The 12031-nt window shown below is 48.5% G+C and overlaps 1 protein-coding gene across 2 annotated transcripts in view; it reads right to left on the minus strand.

Annotated features, from left to right (window-relative positions):
- Positions 1–2854: 2854 nt before the first annotated feature.
- The window catches only part of LOC135378041 (thiamine-triphosphatase-like), a 204004-nt gene continuing 194827 nt past the window's right edge, over positions 2855–12031 (minus strand). Inside the window, exon 4 of one of the 2 annotated variants that reach the window (XM_064610878.1) lies at positions 2855–3197. In XM_064610878.1, the coding sequence (XP_064466948.1) occupies positions 3073–3197 (125 nt within the window). In that variant the 3' untranslated portion in view covers positions 2855–3072. The remainder of the gene's footprint in view (positions 3198–12031) is intronic. The other variant, XR_010418242.1, reaches the window with a different exon arrangement.

Genomic DNA, 12031 nt, shown 5'->3' on the forward strand with positions numbered 1-12031 from the left:
AATGTGCGTCATAAGCGAATGAAAACTGCAGAATATTGTGAGGAGTCGCCTGTTCGACAACAACAACATAGATGAATAGATGATGATGATGATGTGGGATGTTTCCCTGCGTTGAGTGCAGGACCCTACCCCATTTCAAAAAGGTCCACATGAAAGGATGATGACGAGGGAAGGAAATCCCTACAGTTCGTGAAGGAGGCCGGTGGCCCTCAGAAAGGAAAGAAAAGCGCCAAGTGCACGGCACTGATGTCCGCCTGTTCGAATCACCTGTATTTTTCCATGGTGGCTGATTAATGAGCTAGGCGCAATTAATTAGCGAACCTTTTTATTCGTCTTAGGGCCGAGATGTGACCTGGAAATTTGTAGAGCGTGTCGAGAAACACCCATCGCAATTGTTTGATACAGCGTACGACTTGCGTGGAGTTTGTTTCTTTTTTTTTTCCTGGTAAGAAAGAACGTGCGCGAAATCAGAAAGCGTACCACGTGATACGAGGCGAGCGCACCTACGCGAGCGCCTCGATTTCAGAGCCCTCAAGCGTACAGAAGAACTACTACATCCGTTATCCCACGAAGAGCAACCTTCAGGTGAGCTCTGACCTGAAGGTTGCTTCTCGGCAGATAACAGATGCCGCCATCAGCTACCACGCCACAGCTAGTGCGGGGGGGGGGGGGGTGCTGGATTGACCCATTCTGAATTGAAGCAACGGTATGCGGGCGACGTATGGCACGGGTACTATCCTGTACCAACGTGACGCGGACAAGTGCCACTCTAAACAGCTCACTGTTATGGGACACCAGTCATACACGTTCAACGAAACAGAACAGTTGCACTACATAGGCAGAGTTATTCGCGTCCAGGCCGTGCGATACTTTAAGATATCCCTCTCATAATCAACATCTTCAGCTATAATCTTGACGATGCCCACATCTTTGAGGCCATCAACAGCAAGCCGCCTCACCACCACCAAAACCAGGACATTCTTGGAAAAACGTGGTTATAATAATTTGGTCGAAGTTATTCACGGTCTAACCATCCTATTGCGCATGTTATCATATCCGCCTATAAAGTGGAAACTTTCGGGATGAATTACGGAACCACAACACTTCGGCATAGAAGCGCATGATATACCTGGGAAAACCTTCCTGGCGTTCATGCGTTGTCTCGGCTAGGTCAAGTGGTACTCACAGCAACTTCAAATGACACCCAAGGGCTTTGCATTCCAAACACTATCTACAAGTTCCAGACACACCTCGGCCGAAGGGATTATATAGTAGTATACACATGTATGATGTATCACGACAGCCCCAAGTCTGCACTCTAAAAACTTAATGACAGAATCGACGTGCCGTTGTTGCCACACAGAAGTGGGCAGCGTCACGACTATAGCAATAATAATAATAATAATAAAAAAAAACTGATGGAGGGTGGAGATGCGTAGAGGGTGCGTGAGTCCGTCGGGGAGTGCAAAGGGCTAGAGGCGTCGTTGGGCAAGGCCCGCCTCCTGCAGAAAGAGAACAAGGTTTCTTGCTTTAGCGGAACGTTCGGCATAAGAACCACCGCTGTAGAGGATGTCCGCTAGCGTGCCAGAGCTGGAGGCAGGGAGGTGGGCTTCGCGCGCAGAATGGTATGCTCGGCAGTCTCGCAGGATGTGCTCGATTGTTTCAGGTTTTTGCCGCAGTTCAGTGGCCACTGACGGCGTCACCCCAAGAGCCGATCTTGAATAGTTGAGAGTTGGCGAACGCAGATCCAGCGCATAGCCTATGGAGCATGGTCTGTATGCCTCGAGGGAGGTTTTTCATGGGAAGAAGGGGGCGATGATGGTGCATGATGTCCCGTATCCCAGGGTGGCGCAGTTCAACAGGCTGCTGAACGGCCATTTGCCTGTCTGTGTCGTGCGGAGTTGGTAAACAAAGGCTGCAGCTCAGATGTGCCGAGGACGCTAACTGATCCGCCCTTTCGTTGCCGCCGAAACCGACGTAGGACGGAATCCATTGGAACACGATATCTCCTCCGGTTTGTTTATGCTGAGCGCACGATCTTCTGATGCTGAGCGCTAAGATAACCACAACAACTTTATTGTGAGATGATGAATGGGGAGTTTCATCGCCAGGGGCGATACTCTACCACATTGCTGGTGGTGATGCGGGCTAAGATGTTGTCACACATGGGGTTCAAAACAGAACAACAACAGAATTAAATACAGAACTTCAGAACAGAAAACAGATGGCGCTGCTGGTGGCGGTGGTGGTGAAAGAGTTCGCCGTTGTCGGTCTCAAAGAGGTGTGCAACGTCACGACTGCCGCCCTGAGGGAATATGCGTCGTGGACCGAGTTCTAAGGGAACAGAAAACAGAACATCACTACCTAGCACGCTCTTAGCCAATCACCATCCCGAATGACATCGTTCTGCCCCCTGATTGGTTAAAAACGAGAGGCGTACGTCTTTTTGGAACACTTATGCAGTTCCAAAAAAAGGCGTACGCCCCGCGTTTTCTACAAATCGGGAGTGATAAGGGTATCATTGTGTGCAATGGTTGGTATTCACTGTGCTATGTGGTGAAGTTTTGTTTTTAGAGTGTGGCGGGCATGATTGCTTATGATGCATGTATCGAAACATCTGCAAATGCTTCACGTGGACAAAGATGCTGCTGTTTGTGCGGCACGCGTTGGTTACTGTGCCTGTGATATATTGCAGGAAATTTGCGGTTTAGCTTCGTTATCCAACTCTGTATTGATTTTTTTCTACGTGTGTCCGTGTTCGACGGTTGCGCATTGGTATTTGTTGACACCGTTTTCCTCTGCTTTTCCTCTTGATGCAAGTAGAAAATTAGTTTTGTTCGGGTTACCATTGTGAGCATCACCATAGCTTTATTTTACTCCAAAAATATGTCTACAAGTGTTATAGGAAGTTTCGCACTCGGTCACAATGCCGCAGTAGGAGTACGGAAGGACGAGGTACTGTTGGGTGAATCGCACGCCGTGCAGTATTCAAAAGCAGTTAGGGTAACATTGATTATAGAATGAGAGATATGCGTTGACTTCAGTCAAGACAAGCAGATGCACGCAAGTGCTCTATGCGTCTTCTCTGCTTCGTTCGGGTAAGACGTGCAACTTCACCAGGGTCCGATAAAGGGTTGGCTTGTGATGTCTTAGGTACCATTCTACTTTGCCTTCCGCCGCAGTCGTTTGGACCAGACCTGCATGAAGCAAAGAAGGAAAGGCTATTGTGCGTTGATGTACTATATGCATGTACGTAATTCCCTACACACTGGGTTCTAAGAAGATGGAGCGCCATGCACGTGTCATCCTGCGCTCTTGAAGCAGCACAAGCCGAGGGCAACCACTGCACAGAATCCGGGGAACGTTACTGCGGTAGGTGCTCAAACCATGGCCTCGAAGCCTTCGTACCTGTATCAGCTATATTTGAATGTGCTAAGATTCTCGACAATACAGTGCCGGACAAAAGTTTACGGAACACGCTCCGGAGCATTCCTCTCTCTGAGTGACACGCTAGCAGCGAATGGTACTGTACGCACTTGCAAACAGGTGGCTGGGTTACCTAGGCACATGTCTGTAAATCCGTACAGTCCCATTCGCTGCTAGCGTGTCGCTCTGAGGAAGGTATGCGCCGGAGCGTGTCCCATAAACTTTTGTCCAGCACTGTACAGTAAAGTACATTACAAATTTAGATCGTATCGCGGGACGTTTCAACACTTGGTAGTGATAAAGCGTGGGGTAATTATGTTTCGACTGTTATGTTTAGAAAGCTTTTAGCTTGCATTTTTGCTATGTACAGGTTACAAAACATGGATAGTTTACAGCTGGCTCGTTATCGTGAACCATAGGTAGGGAGTAACGCGTTACAAAGTAGTGCGTTACCGGTAACGCGTTACATTGGAGTAGTGAAATATGGTAACGCGTTACATTTGGGAGAAGAGTAACATAACGTCACTACATTTTTACTAACTAACGCGTAACGGCGTTATGCATTATTGCGTGTTCGGGAACATTGGTTCATCATCTAAACTTGAAAGCTTGTGAAAGCTTGAAATTTTGAGTTTGGCGTTTGTATTGCCAATTGGGTTCTTAGGTACTTGAGCCGAAAGTACCGAAGAAAAGTACTTAAAGTACAGTACAAAGTACGCAAATTGAGATGTAGATTAAGTAAAGTACAGGTACCGAGAAATGTACTTAAAGTAGTACTTGGTACATAAAGTGCTTCCCATCACTGTAATATGCAAGGGAACTGGGGTATACTTGACGTTGACAACATGCCGTTGTGCTCGGGAAAAAGGCAAATGAGTAAAATACAAGACGGACACCACAAGACAAGGGTCAATGTGAACCTTGTCTTGTGCTGTTCGTTTTGTGTTCTGTCCAAGTTCAGGGACATGTTGCCTGCGCCATCCTTGTTATAATGTGATTTATTTGAAGACTTAATCGCAGCTTAAATTTGAATTGCAGAAATTCGTTTGGAACACAATATAAATATGCTATGCAAGTAGGTCAGCTGTCTGCGCATCTCCACATTTTCCCTCCCTCTCGTATTCCCCGTGGAGCGATCTCATTGATCCCTCTGCCAAAGAAGGGGGCAACATTTCAAGGTGGAGTCGCACGTGGTGTCTTCTGTGGCCGCGCTCGGTGGCTCAGTCGGTAGCGTGTTCGCCTGCTGATCCCTAGATCGCGGGTTCAAACCCGGCCGAGGACGGTGGCAATTTGGTGGGAGAGTACAAGTTGCTCAGACATGCCGTCTTCGGCGAGGGACGTTAAATGTGGTGTGCGGTGTGTCGAGAATTCGGCGCACGTTAAAGAACCCTCAGGTGGGCAAAATTAATCCACAGACCCGACCACTGTGGCGTCGCTCATGATCGCAGTTGTCTCGCGACGTAAAGCCCCGAATTATTATTATTATTATTATTATTATTATTTCTTCTGTGTACCCATGCCGGTCTACGAATACACCCTTATTGCGGCCTCCTGAGTGGACAGACACTTCGTCACGTGGTTCATCTATACTTTACCCTCTCCCCTGCGGGGAGTCAAACTGTCGTAGCTATTCTTAGACGTGTCCCTCTATTTAACAATGTCATCATTTTTCAAAGTTGTTGCTGTGAGATTTCCACACTGCAGAAAAAAAAAAAAAACACACAAAAAACGTAGAACCCTTCGATCAGTAGTGTGGCTGTATTTCCACATGTGGGCAACCCTGTGGACATTTGAGAGCTGCCGTGGTGCAAGTTACATTTAGCCTGGGTTCTCTACAGAGGTACTTCTCCAGCGCCCTACCGCTGGCCTTGCGAAGAATGATACCGTTCGTCCTTCTGATTTTAAATTGAAACGTGGCGTACGCCATTATGAGAGGCCTTTTTCGGCGAGCCAACGTACCCAGAACCAACACCACGTGATATTGTTGTATACCATGATTTGTTGAAAACGGGAGGCGTACGCCTTTTTGTGACACTGATGCAGTTACTTTAAAATGCTCACTCCCCGCACTTTCCAGAAATCAGGAGTGTTAAAAGTATTCTGTGCAATGGTTCGTCTTCAGCTGTTATATGGTAAAGTTTTGCGTAAGTGCCGAGTTATAATCTTCGGGCTCATGGGACTTCTCACCACTCTTAATAGTAACCGATGTCCTCCCTAATTTTCGATCGTTACCATTTCATATATCATATGATTTCATCTCATGGATATACAGTCGTGAGGCTGCTCGCGTGAGTGAGGACAACAACGGTAAGCCGGAATTATCCTCATCACCACCACCATATGTTTTAAGAATGTGCGGCGAATAATTATTAGAGGGCATTAGCAAACCGTTGATAACGGGATTTGTGTCGAACCGTATCTATCATCCGGAACCAATCGATGTATAACATTCTGAGTCGCGCACGACTGCAGTTGGTTCCGATAAGCACGATGACCTTACCAACGGTTTGGTAAAACTGCCAAATATCTCGTGCCAGATTGGTTTCTTTAACCTAACCACCTGATGTGGCCTAAAGGCCGACGCACTATGAACTGTATCTTGGATAGCGAAAATCCTTAACAAAAGGATTGTCCGTGTGAAGGCGTAGGATAGAGACAGAAAGCTCCATGCGCTCACGACAGAGGTTCTACAGGGTAGGATTTTGAGTCTTCTAGGCGTCTTCAAAGGAGTTTGTATCAGTCTATGCACTGACGATACTCGTATACTCGACCTGTCCCGTCGTCTCTTCTCTCTGTCCCATTCCCAGTGCTAGTTCATCATGCAAGATCAACAACGGTCTTTTACTTTGATACTCGTATACGTATCTGGTCCTCTGAGAAGCAGCGGCCTGCACTAAAGCACCAACCGCAGAGTGCCCCGAACACATATTTTTCGTTCTTCAGTGCATCGGGCATGACTCTCCCGATAAAACTGTCTACATGCCATTACACGCAGCTATCTCCGAGACTTTGCAGCTGCAAATCAGTGACCACCAAATTACTCGCGTTCCCCATAATCGATTTCTCTGGATAGCACTCGGTAGGAGACTCTGAAGAATAGCTGAGGTGCGACCTATTGCAGCTATGGGTAGGGGTGGGCGATAAAAGTTATACTTAGCATTGTAGTACCATACTTCTCATTGTTTCGCGTATTGCTTAAATGAATAACATTACTTCTTGCAACAAACAGTATTTGCTTTTGTAATACTATATGTGTTTCGATATTTCGTGAAAAAGAAAAAAAGGAAAGCATTAAATAGAAAAAAAATATCATTCCTCATCTTAAAAATGAAGTTGTTGTAACCATTTTGCGGACTTGTTGATTTTGTTCCGATAACGTTTACCTCGGACATTGTCGCGTTGACAACATGCGCCTCAGGAACTCTGTTATCTGATAAGAGATTCCCTCTGCAGCAGCTGCTCTCGTCTTGTTTCGCACTCGTTATGACGGAGTACATGACTTTACTGTCTGCTGATGATCTGGTGCTGGCTGATAAGTACACATGCTCAGTGCTGGGATGCATGGCTTGCGCGTGTGAGCAACCTGTGGGAGCGGGACAGGACCAAAGGGGGCAAATGCCATTGAAAGACGCTGAAGATGCTGTGGCGTGGTACGAAGGCTATAGCGATGAAGCAGATGAGACTTTACAGTGACCCTTACCGTCCTAAGTTATGAGGTATGATTGTTTGAGTGTTATAGCGTGTTGGTGTGACAAAACGCGCGCATGACTTGGGTTCAAAGTGTGCGGTTTCGAAGAGACTGCAGTAAGGGCCATTAGGGATTTCAATGGCGGCCGAGATGACAACATTGTGAGCTTGTACAGCAAACCGTAAGTAAAGGCTGTCTTTCCGGATTTATGAACTAGTGGACCTCATGTTGTGAGTACTGATCGAGTGCGAGAAAACTCCGAATTATTAGCACACGGTCGCGTTGATGTCGCCACCCTGTTCACAGATCAACATCGGGCGTAATAGTAAGGCCAATCACTGTGTGGAAGAATACGGTTATCACTCCCGTTTTGAGGAGGGAGTGAAGCGCACGCCTTTTTGTGGGCGTTAACATACATGTAAGTGTCATAAAGAGGCGTATTCTTCTCATTTTCGACGAATCAGGGCAGATAACGCAGAAGGGCAGATAACATTGGGAATGATGATCGGCTAGGAGCGCGTTATATGGTGGAGTTGTACTTTTAACAGTGTACACGCTTAAAACAGAACTTCCCCGCATAGCACGCTTCTAGCCAACCATAATCCCGAATGGCATCGTTATCTCCCCCGATTTGTTGAAAACGTACGCCTTTTTGGAACACCTACGCTCTAAAAACAGATGGTGAAAGGGCTTGCCGTTGTCGGCCTCACGTATGTGGGCAACGTCACGACTGACGCCCTGGGGGAATGTGCGTCCTGGGCCGACTTCTAAGGGAACTGTGCCGACATATGTCTGAGAGCGTCTGAGGAATCAGAAACAGAACTCTAAAAACAGAACTTCACCGCGTAGCACGCTGTGCGCCAACCATTGCCACGAATGATATAGGGTTGTCTAGAGATGCGAAGCCCCGGAACAAAACCGGAAATTTTGGGGGGGACACCGGTTTATTTCGGTTTCTTTCCTCGTCTCCGGAAAAGCTGCCCAAAATTTCCAGGCGACAAAATTCAAAAATATAAAGTTTCGTGCCTTTGATGCGTTCGAACCCGCCAACAGTGCCTTAGATGCCTCTAATCCGCCAATAACCACCAACTAAGAGCTCCGTCTGGCCGCTCCAAGCGATCGCCATCGCGTTCACATAATGTCGAAGTTCTGGTTGGAGTGTACGGGTTGTTCTAATTACCTATCGCTGAGTAGACAGCAGTCTCATGGGAAGCTCTGTTCTGCATTGCTATGTGCCAGACATGCGGTTTAAAAGACGATAGTCTCGGCACCCATGCCAATGGTGCATTCCACACGGAGAGGCCCACATTCGGGGCGCCCATAACATCGGGTCAGAGTGCACCTCCGCTGTCGGGATGGGCCCTCAACTCGCTTGGCAGTCTGTTTCCTTCGAGCATCGGAGCCACTCGCTCGTACTCGACATGTAGCCTTATTGATCAGTATTAAATGTGTTATGTTGCTGTAACCCACTCGGATACACTTCAACTGGCGACGAGGATGGGATACTGGTGACGCAGCGGCAGTACGCGACCACACGTCAGTCACCGCACGTCTGAAAACATCTCATCCGACGAGACTGCGTTTCCCTTTGTTCTCCGGAGCGAGGAAGCAAGATGGCTACTTTCGGAACCGCCCCAGCCTTCGACGCAGACGTGGAACCATGGAGTCACTACGTTGAAAGGTTAGAACAGTACTTCGTCGGAAACAAGATTACAGACGGGAATCAGCGGACCGGTATTTTTCTCTCGGTTGTGGGACCGAAAACCTACGGGCTACTTCGGAGTCTCCTGGCCCCGGCCAAGCCGAGCACAAAGACCTTCGTGGAACTAGTAGCAACACTCAGCAGTCACTTCGCCCCGAAGCCGTCTGAAATTGTGGAACGCTTCCGTTTCAACTCTCGTGTCCAGCACGAGAACGAAACTGTATCTACATTTATCGCTGAATTGAGAAAACTATCTGAGTTCTGCGAATTCGGAACCACTCTGGATACGATGATACGGGACAGGCTGGTATGTGGTGTCAGGGACATTGGCATACAAAAGCGATTGCTTGCTGAGCGGGAGTTGACCCTGGAGAAAGCTACTACACTTGCGTGCGCCGTAGAAATGGCAACCAAGAATGCCATGGAACTGAGTCAGCCTCCGGTCAACTCAGTGAACCGGATCATCAACCGAAAGGGTCGACAACGTCCGGTTGGTCAAGAGCCTAAAGGAACCCCACCAAGACAGGCAAGTCAGAAATTTAAGTGCATACGTTGCGGAAGAAGCGATCACGGAGCACCAGCATGCCCATTTAAGACTACTGAGTGCCACCGCTGTAAAAAGAAGGGACACCTTGCAAAGATGTGCTTGTCAGACTCACAACAACCAAGACCACAAGCACATGGTCGGACGAATGCTATTTCAACAGAAGGGGCGACCTCAGAGGCAAGCCTTAACCTGCATGGAATCCATAGTGTCGATACCCAGGCAACGCCGCGTCCGTGGATAATCACCACTCGTTGGATGGGCATCCCGGTCGACATGGAAGTTGACACAGGTTCGTCTGTTACGTTGATACCTGCTAGCACGTACAGGAAACATCAAGCCTCCTGGCCAACGTTATTGCCATGCCAACGCAAGTTATCATGCTACATGGGTCAGCTACCAGTGCTAGGCGTTCTGAAAATGGAAGTCACTTACGGACACCGGACGGCAACAGCTTCGCTTTACGTCGTTGACCGTGAGGGCCCAAGCCTATGTGGTCGTGATGTAATTGCAGCGCTGGATCTGCTTACCGTCAACGTGAATGCCGTTAACAGCGAAGGCAAGGTGACCAATCTGAAGCAGGAATTCAAGTCCTTGTTTGAGCCAGGCATCGGTCTCATGGTAGGTCCACCTGCTCATCTACATTTGAAGCAAGGCATAACGCCCAAGTTCTGCAAAGCAAAATCTCTTCCGTACGTAATACGCGACAAAGTGTCTCCGGAACTTGATCGGCTGTGTGAAGCGGGAGTGCTCACACCGGTGACCCATTCCGAATGGGCGACACCTATTGTGCCCGTCATGAAGAAAGATGGCACAGTAAGGATATGCGGCGATTTCAAGGTTACGCTGAACGAAGTCTGTGATGTGGAACAAACTGAGGAAGAACTCGCAAATTCAGAAGCGGTATGTTCTATCCAAATCCTAGAGGAGGGGCCACTGTCAGCAAAGCAGCTAGCCGACTTGACAGGTCAAGATGCTACCTTGTCAGCACTCAGGGATGCCATACAGCGGGGATGGCCACATCAGCTGCAAGACAAGGCATTGCAACCGTATTGGTCTCGAAGAGATGAGCTCTCGACGGACCACGGTCTGATTATGTGGGGAAGGAGGATAATCATCCCAGCAAAAGCACGCCATGCGATGCTACTGGAACTCCACTCTACACACTCTGGAATGGCGACAATGAAAGCAGTAGCAAGATCACTATTCTGGTGGCCCGGAATAGATGGGGACATCGAAAACACGGCACGGCACTGCTTGGAATGTCAACAGGCCCAGCCAATGCCACCAGCAAAGGAACCTCTGTCCTGGCCATCGACAACTATAAGATGGTCACGCGTGCATATTGATTATGCCGGGCCAGTCGAGGGAATGATGCTACTCATCGTAGTGGACAGCTTCTCACGTTGGATTGAGGCAATTCCGGTTAAGAATGCTTCGTCTGAGCAAACGGTGAGGGAACTTCGCAGTGTATTCGCACGTTTTGGAATTCCACACTGCGTAGTGTCAGACAATGGCACGCCATTCACAGGAAAACCATTCCAGGATTTTGTTAAAGCTAATGGGATACGACATATTCGTACAGCCCCATACCACCCGCAGTCAAACGGACTAGCAGAGAGGGCGGTACGCACGGTGAAGGATGCGTTGAAGAAAATCAAGACTGGGGATTTGCGCACAAATGTGGACCGCTGGTTGCATTCATACCGTCGATCACCAAACACTGTGTCCGGTAAATCGCCCTCGGAAATGCTACTTGGGTACAACATCAGGTCAAGATTGGACCTCATCAGCGTCCAAGAACTGCACAAAGAAGCTATCTCAAAACCTGACCGGGCACGACGAAGCCCAGAAAAAGAATCAAGTTCGGAAACAGGTGTGCTTCGGCCAGGGACGCACGTGTTCGCGCGAAATTACGGGCGAGGACAAAAATGGATTCCGGGAGTGGTACAGAACCAAAAAGGATCCCGGATGGCTGTTGTGAAAACGGCGGTCGGAGACATGACGCGTCACGCCGACCAACTGCGCCGACGACCTGCGTCGCGGATCGCCACAGAAGATGACACCTGGATGTCTGACGTGGAAATTCACAACCCAAGCCTCCTGACTCCAGTTCGTCCACCTAGAAGATCAGGACGATGCAGGAGGTCACCACTACGCTACGGACAACCGGTGACATACTAAAGGGGGAGGAGTGCTGTGTGCCAGACATGCGGTTTAAAAGACGATAGTCTCGGCACCCATGCCAATGGTGCATTCCACACGGAGAGGCCCACATTCGGGGCGCCCATAACATCGGGTCAGAGTGCACCTCCGCTGTCGGGATGGACTCTCACCTCGCTTGGCAGTCGGTTTCCTTCGAGCATCGGAGCCACTCGCTCGTACTCGACATGTAGCCTTATTGATCAGTATTAAATGTGTTATGTTGCTGTAACCCATTCGGATACGCTTCATGCATTTATGCCTAGAGGATGAACACTACTAAAGCTTCTAGCTGATTGTATGCTGTGGTTTGGCCGGCAATGCTACACTCTTAGAAATGAACTTCACCGCATAGCACACTCCTAGCCAACCATCATCTCGAATGATATCGTTATCTGCCCTGATTTGTTGAAAACGGGGGGCGTACGCCTTTTTTATGACACTTATGCTGTTCATAATTGTCACAAAA

The sequence above is a fragment of the Ornithodoros turicata genome, chromosome 1 (genome assembly GCF_037126465.1).
Source record: "Ornithodoros turicata isolate Travis chromosome 1, ASM3712646v1, whole genome shotgun sequence".
NCBI lineage: Eukaryota > Metazoa > Arthropoda > Arachnida > Ixodida > Argasidae > Ornithodoros > Ornithodoros turicata.